The sequence below is a fragment of the Dromiciops gliroides genome, chromosome 3 (assembly GCF_019393635.1).
Source record: "Dromiciops gliroides isolate mDroGli1 chromosome 3, mDroGli1.pri, whole genome shotgun sequence".
NCBI classification, from domain to species: domain Eukaryota; kingdom Metazoa; phylum Chordata; class Mammalia; order Microbiotheria; family Microbiotheriidae; genus Dromiciops; species Dromiciops gliroides.
In genome coordinates this window covers 572,934,993-572,954,109 of record NC_057863.1, presented here as the reverse complement: position 1 = coordinate 572,954,109, position 19,117 = coordinate 572,934,993, and the positions used below count along the sequence as shown (strand labels likewise).

At 40.3% G+C, this 19,117-nt stretch overlaps 1 protein-coding gene across 1 annotated transcript; it reads right to left on the bottom strand.

Annotated features, from left to right (window-relative positions):
- Positions 1 to 3,071: 3,071 nt before the first annotated feature.
- Positions 3,072 to 3,743, bottom strand: CCDC70 (coiled-coil domain containing 70). Its single transcript, XM_043991127.1, has one exon. The coding sequence runs from the start codon at positions 3,741 to 3,743 to the stop codon at positions 3,072 to 3,074; it is 672 nt and encodes a 223-aa protein (XP_043847062.1).
- Between the last annotated feature and the right edge of the window lie 15,374 nt (positions 3,744 to 19,117).

Sequence of the window (19,117 nt, the reverse complement as noted above, 5' to 3'; positions counted from 1 at the left end):
TAATAATAAAGAACGTGAACCTTGAGAGATTCAAAGGATAGGTTTCCATATCAGGTCATGTTTGTTGCTACAGTAATTGCTGTTGCTACCTGTCCTTCTCTTAGATCTGCTGTTTTGCAAAGATTGATTCCCATACATTATGTGCTCCATAATTCTTTGGACACAGCTTAATTATTTATGATTCTGAAACAGCAGGCATGATTATATTCCCCACTGAGCTTTTCAGGTAGGGAAATCAAGATGCTACTTGGGTGACTGCATAACCACTGATGAGAGCACAGATCTATTGAATTATCACAGTGCACCTGGGAGAGTAAAACTTTAATTTCCCTGCCATGTTTTAGATTCCTCCCCCTATCCTGAACAGCAAGGGAAATAGCCTTGGGGAAGTTGGCTGAGCCTCTAGACCTGTGGGAGGTATCCAAGGAAGCTAGAAATTTCATATACAAATGAGTCAATCAAAGTCCAGGAGGGTCTCACCTTTATATAGATTGGCTACTCTGAAAGGGTAGCCAAGGTAGTTAGAAGAGCAGGACAAGAAGATCGCCTGACCCAACTTAATATCGGTGATGGAAAACTGCCTGGCAGTTTGATGGTGGTGTGCCTGGGGGCATGCTTCCATGAAACCCAGTATCAGAAGAGTTGTAGTACCAGGTGAGGAGGGAGGAGTCCATACCCCATACTGCCTTGGAACAAGACACATAAAAGCCACATGTCTGTCTCCACCTAGATAAGGGAGCTCTAGAGTATTGCACATAGCTAATAGCAATGGCCTCTGATGGAGATGCCAATGGTAGAAAGTGACACAAGAGGACAGAGGTCATGAAGAAGCAGCTCAGGAGAGTGGGACAAGACATGGCTTAAAAGTCAGAGTGCCTGGGTTCAGATCCTGCTTCTCACATGACCTGTGTGACCATGGGCAAGCCATTAACCTCCTTGGGTCCGGTGTCCCCACATACAAAATGAGAGGGTTGGATCAGATGGCCTGTAACGTCCCTTCCTGCTCTAGAGCTATGCTTCTTTGATCTGGTGAAAAACCGATAACTCCTCTGCTCGGGAGGATGGAAGGAATCTCACGGGGAGTAAAAACCCTCTGCTGCTGAGAACTGCAGACGGAGGGATCTGGAGAAGAATGGCAATGAATGACCATTAGACCAGTCTTAGGAGGCTGACCTAGGAGGTTCCTCAGGAGGAAACATGTACCAGAGAGCTACATTGGAGGCAGAGGGCTGCTCCCCTAGTCTGGGCTGCAGTTGATCGGGGGGTATGTAAACTTCGGGGAGGAAAAGGGTAGAAGCAGGGGGAGAAGTTGCTTATAGTCAGATTTTGCAATTTCAGGCTAGAAACAAATATTCATTCTTTGAGCCTTGTGAAGTATGCGTTTATAATTGAGTTAGTAATGGCCAGCGAGGTAGAATAGTGATGGTGAGAGGGAGACTCAGGAAGCTTCATCTTTGTGAGTTCAAATCTGGCCTCAGTCACTTACTAGTCGTGTGACCCTGGGCAAGTTATTTAACCCTATTTGCCTCAGTTTCCTCATCTGTAAAATGATCTGGAGATGGAAAAGGCAAACCACTCCAGTATCTTTGCCAAGAAAACCCCAAATGGGGGTCACAAAGAACTGGACATGACTGAAAACCAACAACAATCGAGTCAATTACAGCACCCTCAGATAATAAAAATTCCCAGATTATCTGGCACTTTTCCTTATATAAGAATCTATGTAACAGGGGTGACAGAAGGACCTTGATGAAGAAAATGCTAGAGCAGGAGCTCCCTGGGGCCTCTTAGTTACCAGTTCTTAGGCTGCTGTTACATGGGCATCACCCTAACCACAGCATTAACTTAATGGTAGTATGAAGCAGAGAGAAGGCATAGTTCCCAAAGGTTCAAACCACTCCCTTTGAGATTCACCTCAGCACACAGAAACAAGAAGTTTCTTGGCTGCTCTCAGTCTCTGCTAGAACTCTAGCCACAGTCCTTGTGAATTGGCTGTTAAAATAATGCTCAAACACAGCTACAAAATAAATTCTCAGGGGAGAAATTTGGCTGAGAGAGTGTGTGGTGGTGGTGGGGGTAACGTCAAATGCTCTCTCCCCATCTGCCTCTGGTTCAAATTTCTTGGATCCCATGGGTGTAGTGACCCTAATTTCTGCAGATACCAGCTGTGGGTGTGCATGGGAAACGCTAAATCAACAATTTTTTCCCCCATTGAATCGATTTCCCCCTGGAGCCTTAACAGCCAATTCTGCATAAACTATCCTGAGTGGGAGAACTTGGCTTATCATAGATGGAGCATCACTTCCTGATTGAGTGTAGTGCACCATTTCTGTTATCTCCTTCCATTCCCTAAGGGATCTGCCTAAGGGTTTATGGGAAGGGATGGGAATAGGTCTGAGTGTGAAGAAGTGACCCACAATGCTGCCCCTTCCTAAACTCAGTCTTTTGCCAGAGGACAATCTAATGTCTCTCCAGGAACTTATAGGGATGCCCTGTGTTTATCAAGAGGGGTCAATAAATGGTCAGTCTGATGAGGAGCGCCAGGCCTTTTTTGGAAAAACTGCTAACCCTAGAACACCATTCAAGATCTCTGGTGCTTCTGACTGGAAAATAGGAACGCTCTGCTTAGCAGTTCTACAGTCTTTAAAGGGAGAGAGTGAGGGCTAAGAAAGAGTAAATTCTACGTCTCTCCCCCTACCTGTCTCTGTCTTTGTTTCTCTTCTCCCTCCCACCTCCCCACCTTTTCTTAGAGAAGGGAGAAAAAAAATGTTCTCTCCAACCAAAATGCCTGAGGGGAGTCCAGGTTGATTCTCCACTTATGCCCACAGGTTTGCTGGGTAGTTGGAGGATGTCCACCCAAAAGCATAGGAGAGGATCTAAAGAAGGACGGGAGGCAGCCTGAAGCTAACTGACTTCCCTGGAGGTGGATTTTCCAAATTCCCCTCAGGACTTTATTAGGCCTCTGGATCAAGGAGACAAATAGGTACAAAGTTTCTCCACCACATGAGCACTCCCAGGGCGTGGATGTTAAGGCTAGCAGAGCCCAGGCTCCACGCCCCTGCCCCTTTGGCTCACGCTCTGCCTCTGGAATGACTCGGGGAGGTTGGGCCTCCATTGGCATTTAAGGCCCCATCGTCAGGGGGTAACGGTTCCTCTCCCATAGGGCCACCACCCTCCACCCAGAATGCTTTTTCCTCCTCCCACAGGGCATTTTCCTCTTCCCAAAGGGACTTTTTATCTTCCCACAGAGCCTTCTCCTCCTCCAGCAGGGCTCTTTCCTCTACCCACAGAGCCTTCTCCTCCTCCCACAGAGCCTTGTCCTCCTGGAGAAGGTTCCGGTCTCTCTCCCACAAAGCATTGTCCTCTTTCCAGAAGGCTTTATCCTCCCTCCAGAAGGCACGGTATTTTTTCCAGAAGGCTTTTTCCTCTTCTCGGAAGGCTTTTTCCATTTCCCAGAAAGCTTTTTCCTCTCTCCAGAAGGTTTTCTCTTCCTCCCAAAAAGGTTTTTCCTCTTCCCAGAAGCCCATGATTCGGCCCCGGAAACCTCGAATCTTTGCCCTGAACTCCCACATCTGCTCCCTGAAGTCTTCAATCTTTTCACGAAAAACCTTCATCTCAGCCCGAAAGTTCTTCTCCTCCTGCAGCTTGTGGATCAACTTCTTCTGGCGTATGGTAGGGGAGGTGGAGAGCAGTGACCGGAAGCAGCCAAACCCCATCCATTTGCTCACCTTGAAGGGAAACATCTTTCCAGTGAGCCTGGCAGGGTTGGCTGCAGCAGACCCGTTGGCTGTTGTCCGAGCCCAGGTCAGCTGGTCAAGTCCTGCAAGGAGACCAGAGAGAACAAATATCCATGTCTGAGTCACATTGCCAAAGGAACCAGTCCCTGGGTCTGAGTTAGGGAGTAATGATTCATCCCACCTAGATGTTGGAAACTGAATTACCATTCTCGTTGTTACCTCATGGCATTCATACCAGGGATGGCATCTGTAAGAAAGCTGGGTTGTCATCTAGGACAACTCCTGCATTTTACAGATGAAGGAACAGAGGCCCAGGAAGGTAAAATGAATTTGTCCAGGGTCTAGCACCCTATTCAATGTTAAGCACACGAGGTATTAGGCATTGTACTAGGCCTGGAGGTACAGAGACACTCCCTGACCTCAGGAAGCTTAGCTGTGTGACCCTGCACAAGTCACTCAACCTCTATCTGCCTCAATTTCTTAACTGTAAAATGGAGATGATAATAGTATCTTCCTCCCAGGGGTGTTGGGGAATCAAATGACATCATACTTGTAAAGTGCTTAGCATAATGCTGGACACATAGTAAGTGCTTGATAAATGTTTCCTTCCTTGCTTGCCTTCCTGCCTCCTACCCACCTTCAGAGAAAGAACTCATGGAGTCTCAATGCAGATTGAGGTGGGTTTTTTTACTTTATTTTTCTTGGGTTGTTTTTTTGTTATTCTGTTTTCTTTCACAATATGACTAATATGGAAATATGTTTTGCATGACTACACATGTATAACCTATATCAAATTGCTTGCCTTCTCAATGAAGGGGGAGGGGTGAAGGGAGAGAATATGGAACTTAATTTTTTTTTAAATGAATGTTAAAAAGTTTTTATGTGTAATTGGGGGAAATATATATTTAAAATGTATTTGTATACAGAGATGTAATTTCAAAGTATATAATCAATAAAATGCAAATTAATTTTGGGACAGGAGAGGGTAACCTAGGGGAACAGAAGAGGCCTCATATGCAAGGTAGCCCTCAAGCCTCAGCTTGTCCTTGAGGGAAGGTAGGGATTCTTAGAAGCAGATGTTAAGGAAGGGAGAATATTCCAGATATGGAGGACACACTTTGCCAGAAAAAGGAATGTTGAATTCAGGGAAAAGTCAAAAGTCAGAGTAGCTGAAATATAGGCTCCTGAAGGTCAACAAATAACTTTGTTCTCCACTTTATTAGAGACGGCATGGTTTACTAGAATGATCCAGGGCAGATCAGAAGACTTGGATTTTGGCCTTGATTCTGACTTATTGACAGTATGACTGTGGCTAAGTCACTTTAATAATAGCCAGCACATGTATGGGGCAGCTAGGTGGTGTAGCAGATAGAGCACCCATCCTGGAGTCAGAAATATTCTTCTTTGTTGAGTTCAAATCTGGCCCCAGATACATATTTGCTGTGTGACATTGGGAAAATCACTTAACTCCTTTGTCTCAGTTCCTCATCTGTAAAATGGGGACATACTGGGGAGAGAAATGGCAAACCACTCCAGTAGCTTTTCAGAGAAAATCCCATGGAAATAGTGCATGGGGTCACAAAGGGTCAGACATGACTGAACAGCAACAAAACATTTGTATAGCACATGTTAAGGTTCATAAGATGCTTTACAAATATTCTCTTATTTGATCTTCACAACCACCCTTGCAGGTAAGTTATCATCCTCAGATGAAGAAACTGAGGCTGACAGAGGTTGAGTGACTAGCTGAAGGTCATACCTAGTATCTGAGGTTGGATTTGAACTCAGATCTTCCTGACTCTAGGACCCACCTTCTATCAACTCTGCCACCTAGTAGATGTCTCTTTTGGCTTCACTTCTCTCATCCATTTTATTGTAAGTCATTTCGGTTGTGTTTGACTCTTTGTGATCCCATTTGGAGTTTTCTTCGCTGAGATACTGAAGTGGTTTGCCATTGCCTTCTCCAGCTCAATTTATAGAGGAGGAAACTGAGGCAAACAGGGTGAAGTGACTTGCCCCATGTCACACAACTAGTAATTGCCTAAGGCTATATTTGAACTCAGGAAAATGAGTTTTCCTGACTTTTGACTAGCACTCTATCCACTGTCCACTCCACTGCCCCTTTCCATATATAAATGGGGCTAATAAAATGGTCACTACTTACCTCATAGTAATGTTGTGGGGAAAGTTCTTGTAAATTCAGGAACTCTATATAAAAGGTAAGTTATTATTATTATTATTATTTGTTAGTCCTTAAGGGCCAAGGCTTACATAGTGGGAATCCATAGGACAAAATAATCAACAAAGATTGGTCAAATATACTAGACTCATTAAAAATCCCCACAGTGCCTTGAAAATACTAATGATAGCACTGAAGAGAGATAAATTTAAACCTTTGACAAACACAAACTTGGGATAGAGTACAAAATATCAACTAATTCTTGACTTCACATCCTCACTCTCATACTTATTGAATTGCCAGTCAGTTAAGAGCATGCATAAAGCACCACAGTATACAGAACACTCTACTGGATACTCATGAGTTATAAAGAAGGAGAAAATATATGTTCTTCCCTTCGAGAAATTAATGATATTAACCAGTAGATTATAATACAAGCACTATTATTACTCACCTTCTCTCCCACCCCCAAACATTTGTTCCTCCTTCATTTTGAGGAATAAGTGAGATTTTCTTTCTTTTCAAATTCCCCTAGTGGGCTACCAGCAGCAAATAGTTCTAAACCTATGTTAGCTTGATAGGAAAAGTTAAAGAATCTGTATTTAATTAAGGACTCATAATGGAAAGTAAACAGGGTTTTAAGCTTCTGTTCACAACTCTTCCACTGCTCCTGTCAAAGCTTCAGAGGCTCTGCTCTGTAGTGAACAGCTGCTACCATAACCTCAGGAGAAAAATTAAGGGTCCTTGAATCACCTTCTAGAATTCCCACCACTGCTGCAGCATTATCTCACGTTGCTCCAATTTGACTAGTAAAATGTCTTCAAAAAGGGGGAACGGATGTGAATAAATATAGTGTGAACATGAATATGAGTGAAACATGCTAACATCAAATTCCTCTTCCTTGGGATAGTTCATGTCTGGGGCATGTAGAAAGGCAGAACATAAGTTACACACCATATACCTTCACCCTAAGCTTAGAATCCTTTATGGCCAAATCTGAAATGAAGGGATACTTACTGCTTAGCTGTTCCCCAAATCAACTGGACAACTCTTGTTGCATCCAGCAGACAGGCACTCATTGTCTAGCCTGGGTCATCGATAGTGATGTCATTTCAAAGGATGCAAAACCAATTGTGTTTGTAATGCTCCCTCCCTCTTTCCCTACCCATCATCCCTTTCTTCCTCTCTTGAGGTTAGCCCCATAAGATGAGGAGGACAGTGAGGGTGGTGGGGATTGGAAGAAATTGAACAAGGCAAAAAAGGATTTAGAGACTCAAATAATTTGCTCTATTTTCCTTTTTGAAACTGACTGGAAAGAACAGCAACAGCATGAATGACTCCAGTGTTGTAACAAAGAAGATTATGACCTCACTTCCTGCCTCAACTACTTTCCTTTGGGGTAGGTCTTATGGAAATCATCTTTTTTTTTTTTAAATAAACATTTTTATTTTAAGTTTTGAATTCCAAATTCTATCCCTCCCTCCCCCGCTGAGGCAGTAAGCAATCAAATGTGGGTTATACATGTGCAATTATGTAAAACATTACTATATTAGTCATTTTGTATAAGAAAACTCAAAAGAAAAAATGAAAGAATGAAAGTAAAAAATAGCATGCTTCAGTTTGTGTTCAATCAATATCAGTTCTTTCTTTGAAGGTAGATAGTATGCTTCATCATTAATCCTTTGTGATTGTCTTAGATCATTGTTTTGCTGAAAGTGGTTAAGTCATTCACAGTTCTTCATCAAATAATATTGCTGTCACTTTACACACATTCTTTTGGTTCTGTTCACTTCACTATACATCAGTTCATATAAATCTTTCCAGGATTTTCTGAAATCATCCTGTTTGTCATTTCTTATAGCACAATATTCCATTACAATCATGTACCACAGCTTGCCTAGCCATTCCCCAATAGATGGGTATTTCTTTGATTTCAAATTCTTAGCCACTACAAAAAGAGCTGCTATAAATATTTTTGTACAAATAAGTCTTTTTCTCTTTTTGGGGATGTCTTTGGGATAGAAACCTGGCAGTGGTGTTGCTGAATCAAAGGGAACGCCCAGTTTTATAGCCCTTTGGGCATAGTTCCAAATTGCTCTCTAGAATGGTTGAATCTTTTCACAACTCCACTAACAGTGGATTAGTGTCCTAGTTGGAAATCATCTTTATTTAGGAGCGTTTAACAAAAGAAGTTGCCCTTTTTATCATCCCTGCTATCCTCAAAGCAACCTTGTGATGTGGGTATTTTACAGATGAGGAAACTGAGTTTCAGAAAAGTTAAGTGACTTGCTCACAGCCACACAGCTAATAAGTGAGTGGTGGGATCAGTCCTAGAATCTAAATCTCGTGATTGCAAATCTCATGTTCTTCCTACCAGATGTTTAGAGGATGGGGAAATCAAAGTGAACTGGAATAATTGATTGGCAAAGGCTTCATGAAGAATCTGGCACTTGAGATGGATCTTTTGAAGGATTAGTAGAACTTATCTAATTGGCAAGGTAAGTTGAGGACATTCCAAGATGGCAGAATCATACAAATATGGAGGTGGAAACAAACATGGCGTTTTCTTGGAACAATGAACCCTAATATTACATCCACTATTTTCTCTAGATAGTGACTGTGATTGTTGTTGGACTGTCAATCATCACATCCAGCATGGCTGGAACTAAAATATTGTACTATGAAAGAATGCTGGATGATTGTTTGGGTGAACTCAAACTATGGACAATCTGCAAAATCCAACTAAGAGGTTTGTACTTTTATATACAATGGGAAGCCACTGAAGATCATTGACAAGAGGAATGATATAATAGAAATGAAATAACCTCAATAGATAAAAGGGACTCCAGGAGATCATCTGCTCTAAGCCTCTCCCAGAAGCATAAAGCCTTTTCCCAAATCTACATGTATAATCTATATCAAATTGCTTGCAGGGGCAGCTAGGTGGCACAGTGGATAAAGCACTGGCCTTGGATTCAGGAGGACCTGAGTTCAAATCCAGCCTCTGACACTTGCTACTTGCTAGCTGTGTGACCCTGGGCAAGTCACTTGACCCTCATTGCTCTACCAAAAAAAAAAAAAAATCCAAAAAACAAACAAAAAAAATTGCTTGCCTTCTTAAGGAGGGGGAGGAGGGGAGGAAGGGATAGACTTTGAAACTTAAATTTTAAAAAAATTCTTATAATTTTTGACCTGTAACTGGGAAATATTTAATTAAATTAAAATATTTTTAAAATAGTTTGTCAACTCCTTGAGAATGTAATTGTAAATATTTAATGAAATAAATAAAAACAATTTTTAAATAGCTTGTAAACTCCTTGAGAATGGAAATTCTTGAGAATGCCTTTTTTTTTTTTGTATCCTTAGCACTTAGCCCAGTTCCTGACACATAACTGCTTAATCAATGTCTCTTGACTGCCTGATTGATTTCTTGATATATCCCTCCCCCTTCTTCTCACCCAGAAAGACATACCTATATGAGGAATGGCTTCTCAAAATTTTGTGTATCTATCCCACCTCCCTCGACCCCATCTCCCAACACAGTGTGTGGCCCAGAGTAGGCACTTAACACAGATGTATTGAACTTAACTGAATTGATTTGATGGGGAGTGCCAGTATTGGCTACCCATGACCTTTTTATCTTAATAATGGAAAAAGGAAGGTTAACAGCAGAATCCAGTTACATTGGACTCTTACCTGCTGATGATCTCTCTTAGGAGCTATTGGACTGGGTCCTTAGATCCTGGAGGATGCTAGAAACAGTAGGGTCTGGAACTCTGTCTTCTCCTGCAGTTTAGTATCTATTAAGTGCTTCCTATGTATCAAGTTCTGTGTTAAGTGCTAGGGATACCTTTATATCAAAAACATTTTCTGCCTCCAAGGAGGAGACAACATGGAATTAATTAAGTACATACAATATATATTCAGAATACAGGGACAGCTAGGTGGCACAGTGGATAAAGCAGTGGCCCTGGATTCAGGAGGACCTGAGTTCAAATCCAGCCTCAGACACATGACACTTTCTAGCTATGTGACCTTGGGCAAGTCACTTAACCTTCATTGCTGAGAGAGAGAGAGAGAGAGAGAGAGAGAGAGAGAGAGAGAGAGAGAGAAAGAGAGAGAGAGAGAGAGAGGGAGAGAGAGAGAGAGAGAGAGAGAGAGAGAGAGAGAGAGAGAGAGAGAGAGAGAGAGAGAGAGAGAGAAACAGAATACAAGAGAGCCTCCAGTGCCACCACCACATCTGGAAGAGGAAATGGGGGTGTGTCAACTCTCCCCTCAGGTGTAGAGTTGCCAGTGTTTCAGAACTGTGGAGAAAGGCTTAACCTCATTAGAGCCATCAAATCTTCTGTTACCATTTAAGGGTCTTGTTCTAACTCCCTCTTTCCCAAATGAGGGCACCAATTTTAGAGGCCAGAACATCTCTTGTTCAACCTGTTTCCCCTTTCTTCAAATTACTTTGTAGGATATTGTGATGTTGAGAACAGACACATGTAAAATGGAAATGTTCATTTTAATTAGTTTTTTTGATTCAAGTAGAAGTTCCCCCGGGAGTGACCCTATAGACTTTCTTCTAAATAAGGAAGAAATCATGAGGAGGAGGTGGTGATTATAGGAGAGCGACTCAAATAGGAGAGTGACTTTAGTGAGTAAGACTTTTGTTCTGGGGAAAGCATGGGGGAAAAAAAAGGGAGAACATTTATGCAAAAACAATTTATTTTGACAGTGACTTTCCAAACACTCCCTGCCTTTTAAAAATAAAAAATCTATTTGTGTTTGAATAAAAACATTTATTCACCTACACACACACACACACACACACACACACACACACACAAGGAAGTGTCTAGTTTGGAAGATGACACTATTAGATAATATTATTACTATGTGTACAGGTACAGATGCCAAGGCCCACAAAAGGCCCCAGGGCCAGATTTTTCTGTGGATTCACTAGGTTCATTATTAGGAGCCTCTAGCCCTGTTGAAAGCAAAAGGGTAATAGGGATCACTGGCTTTCCTGATGAAGTTTCCCTTTACTGGGCCAGGGGTCCCTAGATGGGAGAGTGGAAACCTTCAACACCTTCTACTCTAGGGACCACTGAGCCCTTGGGGGGACTGGTGGGTCACAGATCTTCTACAGACCTAGGAAGAAAATGTCAGGAATGTTCCATTTCCGTGTCCTCCATGACATACTGTTGATAACTCTCTAAATCAGAAAAACTATTCATATTGTTTGTCCCATGGGCTAATGCAATCTAAGTGAGATGGTGGCATATGAGTACCACTAATTGAGGGACTGGCAGGAGGAGGTTGTATTGATCCAGTAATAGAAAGACCAAAGGTCTCTTTTGCCCTGGGGACCTTTAAGGATATATCTCTTTCCATGAGTGACTACAGTTAAAGTGCTTGAGACTTTGCCTCTATCATCTCCTGGAATCTAGGACAGGTTGAAACATTTTCAGAATGAGCAATATCTAAGGACTGAATGGCAGCAGATGACCCAAGTGACTGCTGTACATAAGAAGTGAGGTGGGATCAGAGCAACAGGCATTGGGGGTCTTCTGCTGCCCTTATACATGCCCAACCCAAATGCTAGAAAAATCTGTTGACACTCTTTCCCTTCAGTTCCTCATCTGCAGCTCACTCTTCAGGTCCCTGAAATCTGATTTCTAATACTACCACTAGCCTGAAAGAACTCCCTCCAAGGTTACCAATGATTTCTTAATTATTTGAGCCCAGAGTGTTTTCTCAGTCATATTTCTAGATCTCTCTACAGCTTTTGATGCTATTGCTTACCTGGCAGCCTCCTGGTTACTCTTTTTCTTCCTTTAGCTTTTGGGATACTGCTTTTCCTAGTTATCCTACCTTTCTTTTTTTTTTTTTTAAAGTGAGGCAATTGAGGTTAAGTGACTTGCCCAGGGTCACACAGCTAGTAAGTGTTAAGTATCTGAGGCCGGATTTGAACTCAGGTCCTCCTGACTCCAGGGCTGGTGCTCTATCCACTGCACCACCTAACTGCCCCTATCCTACCTTTCTTAACCATTCACAGTCTCCTTTGCTGTATCATCATCCGTGTCCTATCTACCATGTGTGACTGTAACCCAGGACTCTGTCTTCTTTCATCTCTATGCTCTCGCTTTCATCAATCTCATCAGCTTCCATGAGTTCAATGACCATCTCTTTGCAGATATCTCCAAAATCTACAAATCCAGTTCTCATCTCTCTCCTGAGTTCCAGTTCCCCACCATCAACTGCCTATTGAATGTCTCATTCAATATATCCAAAACTGAACTCATATAGCTCCCTAAACCAATCCTGTCCCTCAACTTCCCTCTTTCTCTCAAGGATACAACTATCCTTTCAGCCATCCAGTTTCAAATAACCAATCAATCAGCAAGCATTTATTGCCAGTGATACAAATATAATGAAAGTAATAATCCCTACTAAACAGATGAATTTCTACTTGAATAGAGAAGACAATGAACATATATAAAAGTTTATATAGAATAAATAAAAGGAGAAAGGTTGGACTACTATATAATGCCTGGGTGCTATTTCCAAAGTTAGCTCCTCAGGGAAATGACTCATGACTAAATCTTTCAGGTAATACAGACAAAACTTCCTGAGTTGTTACATCTTCTTTTATTTATGTTAATGAGCTTCATTCTACTATCTTCCAAACTTTTCACCTTACTGTGCAAAATTCTTAAACTGTCTTTATCCTCATAATCTGCATCTATTCCTGATAGCAAAAGACCTCTGTGGTTTTCAACACCTGACATGAGACAACACAATTCAACTGCTTTGGCAGTCATCTTTTAAAGAGATTGCTGTCTGTGCCCACAAGATCACCAACTCAAATATTAATTCTAGTCATAAATTGTGCACTGGAAGCAAGCAAAGCTTTATGTGATTAATAAATGGCATATAAACATGAAGTAATTAAGCAAGCAGTATCAGTGCAATAGGCATGAACTCAAAATCATGAAAACCATATTAATAACTTTTTCATATACTAACAATTACATAAGCAGTAAGTATTCAAAACTTGCTTATAACCATATAGCAGATCAATATAATTTGACCACAGATATATTTCACAATATTAGTAGCAAATAGACAATGAGAAATTGTTTGTCTGAAAAAACTTACAAACATATCTGTTACATTTTTTAAATGGAAAATAAACAAAGCTTTCTTGGAATAATCATTGGAAGAACAATTCCATGTTGTAAACAGAGAATAGCACAGAAATATCTATCTACAAAAAAAATCTGCTTACCATGGAAAAAGAAAAGTGAAGTAAAACGTGAGCTTCAGAGTGAAGGTTAAAAAAAATCCCCTTTGTGAGGCAAAACAAAAGCAAAAATGAAATGAAAAAATAAAAGTTTTTTAAAATTCCAACAGGATTTACAAACTCCTCTTTAGATTTAAAAACTAATCATTGAAATTATACCACCATATAATCATCAAAACAAACCAGATTCCAGAAAAGCAACAAAATAAATTTTAAAATTCCAACTAGTTTTATAAAAACAAAATCTGATGCAGGAGTCAACTCAAATTCAAAATCATCACCAAAATTTCAAGGCAGAAAAATAACCAAAATTAGAAAACTCAAATCTCTGGGACCAGCCCCCTCATGTAGCATATTTTAACAAACCTCTAAGGGGATGGGTAAAGCCTCCAGATATATTTCTGCTTCTAGTGGTGGAGGTAGAAGAATCCATGAAATGCCCCAAAGGCATAATTCCTCTCGTATTATGGAGAAGTAAGACATTTCAGGAAGCATATTCTAACTTTGTTAATATGCCCCAAGTTTGTGGTGAGAATGTTCTATTGCTACTTGACTCACTATGCTATTTCATTCAATGACTTTACTTTGAACTAATTGTATCCTCTGACTGATGAGGAAAACAAAATATATTAATGGGGAGAAATTCTTCCAAATGGTCTTCTGGAGAAGAGAGCTGTGTTTAGAGTAAATAACAAAAAGTGACACTTGAAACTTTACCTAATTTTTTTTTCTTCCAACACATCTAATCAGTTAGTTTAGAGATGCTCGACATCATCAGCTATTGTCTGGCAGAAATGAGTCCTGACATGCTAATAGCTAACACATTTGTTTATTGCATAGATACTCTAGGAGGATCTGCTAGGATGGAAGATAAGAGATGAACCTTCTGACTTCCCACAGTACTGTGAATAACTAGGAAGCTAAAAACTCAGCATAACGAGCCAATAATCCAGCTGTTCATTCAGAAACGAGCATAGGATCATTAGTTCTGGTATTTGGAGGAGCTGTGCTTTCATCATGTTCTGTGACCTGAGACAATTTTTGAGAGTCAAGACATTTAATTAGGAAAATACCTATTTTAATATATATAATCTATAGCCTTGAGAACAACCTTCGAAATTGTCTATTTCGGAGACCCAGAGCAATTAAATGTCTTAGAGACACACAAGACAGAGGACTGGATATTTTCTCTGATTCCCATGACCTCTCAGACTTCTCTAAAACAAACATTTTATACCAAAGAGAAAGAAAATTCAGCTGTCTCCATGGTCTCAGACAATAAAAATCCAAAAGAAGGTTAAGAGAACTCCAAACCCCTGAAATGATGCTTATTGTACATGAGTTCACTCAGCAAGCCTTCTCCACCTCCTGCACTACCAGTGGTGAGCCTGCACTAGCAGATCCAAGGACATTACACAGGCTTACATGAAAACCCACCCCTAAACCCTGGTCCTCCTTTCTTTACAGTCCATAGAGACCCCAGATCTAGAAGTTTAACAGGCCTTGACAACTAGGTTGGCCACAGCCATTCAGAAGCAAAAACCCGCTAGTGGTTTTGGCCTCATAACACCAGTACTACAAAGTTCTGATCTGCTGATGCTGGGAGTACAGGCTTTAAATTGGCAGTACCAGAACAGAGAACTGAAGACCAGAGAGAGTGGGGCAGTCACCATGACAGAACACTATTTATGTGGGGAGTTGTACAGCAATTCACCAAGCCTGGGGGAAAGAGTACAGCATTCAACTGAAGCTAATTCTGACCACCCAAACATCAGCTGGGATAAAGACTGGGTGGGCTAGTGAACCATGAATTGCCCAATGTGGGAGGTTGCTAAGGTACTTTGAGACCCAGCTCCTAAAGAAACCACAATTAGAGGGGAAGGAGTCAGGAAGTGAGTAATAGGAAAAAATAAGAGGAAAAAAAGAATGAAATTACTAAAGATTTCAAGATGACAAGTTTCAAAGACCTCAAACAATAAACATATCAAAATACGGTTACTATGCCAAGCAAAACATTCATACTTAAAACAGGCTGGCACAGGGACAACCTAAGGATCACTATGTCTCCTAGAAGATATTACAGGACTAAAAAATCTTAATACCATAATGAAGAAAATAATAGAAGAGAACTGCCCAGAACTTCTGGACACAAAAAAATTAAATTTGAATAGGAAGAATTCACAAATCACCTCCAGAAAAAAATCTAAGGCTTCAAATTCTAAGACACATAGTGGTTAAATTTAATAATTTAATTCAGAAACAAGTTCTTCAATCCATCAGGAGAAAGACCTCTAAATATAATTGGAAAAGACATTTGAATTAAGCCAACTATCTGTACCCACTAGAAAATGCAGGAGAGAATGAAACAATGTATTCCAAAGACACAGCACAGGGTGATCTACCCTGAAAATCTGAGCTTAATCATGTAGGAAAAAAAATAATAAGGAAGAGACATTCTTCAAATACTTAGTTTTTTTCTGTGTGGATGGTTAGACTAAACTCTTTTGAGTAATTAAGGAATTCATTTAGGAGGTTCTACATCATTTTAAGGCTTAATCCAATTTGCAGATCAGCACAATGTTATCTATAAACAGCAACATCTGGTAGATTTCACCATTTTTAAAGCAATCACTCTTTGACTTGGGCTCCATGGGGGAATCTCTTCACTTAATATTAATAATCACAGGGTCATCAAACAAAGCTGTCTTTGTTGTTACATCTTTCAAGGGATATTATATAATTTTCGTACATTCATGGAAGACCCCCCACCCCCATTGGAGAAAGCCTTTAAGGTATTGCTTTGCTCTTATTAAATCAAATGTTTTGGGGTTTGTTTTGTTTTGTTTTTACATAAGTAAACCACAAGCACACTGGGATCTGGTATTCTCTGCATCTTTCAGTCAATTGTGTGGTTATAAAAAATATAAATGAAATATTGCTTGAAAAAAAAAGAATATTACTTGAGAAAATCTGTTCCTTTCTATTAAGGATACACTTGATGTATGTGTGTGTGTGTGTATAGTATTCTCATAAACATTTTGAAAAGATGGAGCAGAAGGCATTAGTCATTAATTTCCCCTCTCATGTATGCTTTCCAGACCTCCACACTGTGCTTCAGCTGCTATATTATATCACCCTGGAACTTCTCTCAGGGTCTATGGGCCTATTTCACCTTGTAACATCTATCTTTTCCTGAAGGCCCCCTCACCATGGATACAAACATGCCAGCCCCCTTCTCCCATTGATGAATTTCTTTTGGGGCCTCCCTTTTTGGAAGGGAGGCAGACATAATCTTTCTTTTTGTTTATACAGTTGTCCCTTCTACATCGCAGTGGTTAGGGGTGTGCTCCACATAAAAGGTTTTGGCCCTACCTTCATACCAGAGAAGTCTGAATTATTATGGTATTAAAAGATAAAATGTGTCAACATTATACAATACTATATATATATTTTATGTATTTCTGAGTTTCAAAACTTTGTGTGTGTCTTCTGCTGGCCTTTGTGCCTCATCTGTGCCACAAAATTCCCCCAAAATTCCCATTTAATTTCTTATGCCAACCCATGATATATCAAAACTGCAATGAGGTAAGTAATGATGTGAAAGTGATGACATGGAAGGGATAACTTCATTTTCCCAGTGCTTAGCACAGTTCCTGGCTCATAATAAGTGCTTAATAAATGATTGTTGCATTGGAGTTGATCTCAGGAGAAGCATCTGGTCATATCTGAGAAGAGTTTGCACCACTTGCTGCTTGGAAGAACTGACCATAAGGAGAAAAGACTTTGACTTTCCTCCTTGGGAGAGATGACTCAAGGGAAAAAGGTTTTAAATTTGACTTTTCCTATGATCACCTACTGCCTCGGACGTGGAAACTCCTCAGGGAAGTTCTTAGGCTTTCTTCTTTTACTGAAAGAGAACAATATTATCTCCCCATCCCAAAAGACATGTAATCCAAGGGGGAGCAGCCAGAAAATACACATGTATTTTCCATAAGTAGATTTTGCACAGGTATTTCGTGAGGGAAACAAAGGACATCAAAGTTTAAAATCTAGGCACATAATGTTCCCTATACACTCTCTTTCTTATTGTGGTTATTTAAGACTGTGCCCCCTCTCCCCCCATACACCGTATGTATCAGTGGAAGGGTGCCTTTGGTTTACATGTATAATGCTATATTATTACTTTTGCTTTGTTTTCTGTTTAGGAAATGTTTCTGATTAAGGATGAATGGAGTTCATCTATGAGGTTAGTGACCTTGGAGAGCAAATAGAAAAGCATGATCAGGATGATGAAATATCTGAAGATCATTCCGATGAATGAGAATATGAGAATCAATTGAAAGAACTAGAGATGTTTAGTCTAGAGAAGAGATAACTTTGGAGAGGACATGATAGCCAGCTCTCTTCAAGAATGAAAAAGATTGTGAGGGGCAGCTAGGTGATGCAGTGGATAGAGCACCGGCCCTGGATCCAGTAGGACCTGAGTTCAAATTCGGCCTCAGATACTTGACACTTATGAGCTGTGTGACCCTGGGCAAGTCACTTAACCGTCATTGCCCAGCAAAATTTAAAAAAAAAAAAAGAATGAAAAAGATTAGACTTGTACTTCATGGCCTTGAAGGTAGAAATGGGATGAGTTAGTGAAAGTTGTAGAAAGGTAGATTTAAGCTCAATAAGAAGAAACACTTCCTAACAATTAGAATGAGTTTTCTTGGGAGAGCATGGGCTCCTCCTCACTTAAAGCCCTCAAGCAAAAGTTCTATGAACAATTTCATTGGGCAGTATAATTCAATTGGACAGTATTCAGTCAAGTATAGGTTAGACTAGATAATCTTAGAAGTTTTTTATTCTGGATTTGTTTTGAATAATATTTTCCCCAATTACATGTAAAAATTTTTAAGCATTCAGGTTTTTTGTTTGTTTGTTGTTTTGGTGAGGCAATTGTGGTTAAGTGACTTGCCCAGGGTCACATAGCTAGTAATTGTTAAGTGTCTGAGGTCGGATTTGAACTCAGGTCCTCCTGAATCCAGGGCCGGTGCTCTATCCACTGCATCACCTAGCTGCCCCAGCATTCATTTTGTTTCGTTTTGTTTTGTTTGTTAAATTGAGTTCCAGATTCTCTTCTTCCCTTCTCTTTCCCCTCCCTGAGATGGTAAGGAACTTGATATAGGTTATACAAGTGCAATCACGCAAAACTTTTTTTATATTAGTCATTGCTGTGAAAGAAAACAGAACAAAAACAACAACAAACAAAAGAAACAAACCCCCCAAGAAAAATAAAGTTTAAAATAGTATGCTTTGGTTTGCATTCAAACTCCATTAGCTTTTTCCTCTGGAGCACGACAAATGAAAAGCCCAAGAGACAGAGTTTCTGGGTAATTAATAATCAATTTATTAATTAGACTAGCTTATAATCAATAAATTGATGGTCAGTGTGTTCTCTCTCTCTCACTCTCTCTCTCTCTTTCTGTAACCAAAGACAAAACTATGGAGATCTCTGAATGCTTAAAAACCTTTGGGAAAGGGGGTGTCCCTGACACATGAAAATCAACCCTGATTGATAAACAATTAATGAGGGGGTAGACATATCAATGAAGAGCTGGAATAAAAGTTTTCAGCTTCTCCTGCTGAAAATGTGACTTGATCATGAGATTCAGCTGCCTCTTACAATCTGAACAAAGGAATTCTTCTCTACCCAGACCACTCTGGTTTGTTTTCTCCACAAACTAGGGCACCCTAAATTTTTTATTTTGGGTGAGGCAAGGAGGATTAAGTGACTTGCCTAGGGTCACACAGCTAGTAAGTGTCAAGTGTCTGAGGTCGCATTTGAACTCAGGTCCTCCTGAATCCAGGGCCGGTGCTTTATCCACTACATCACCTAGCTGCCTCCAAGGCACCCTAAATTCT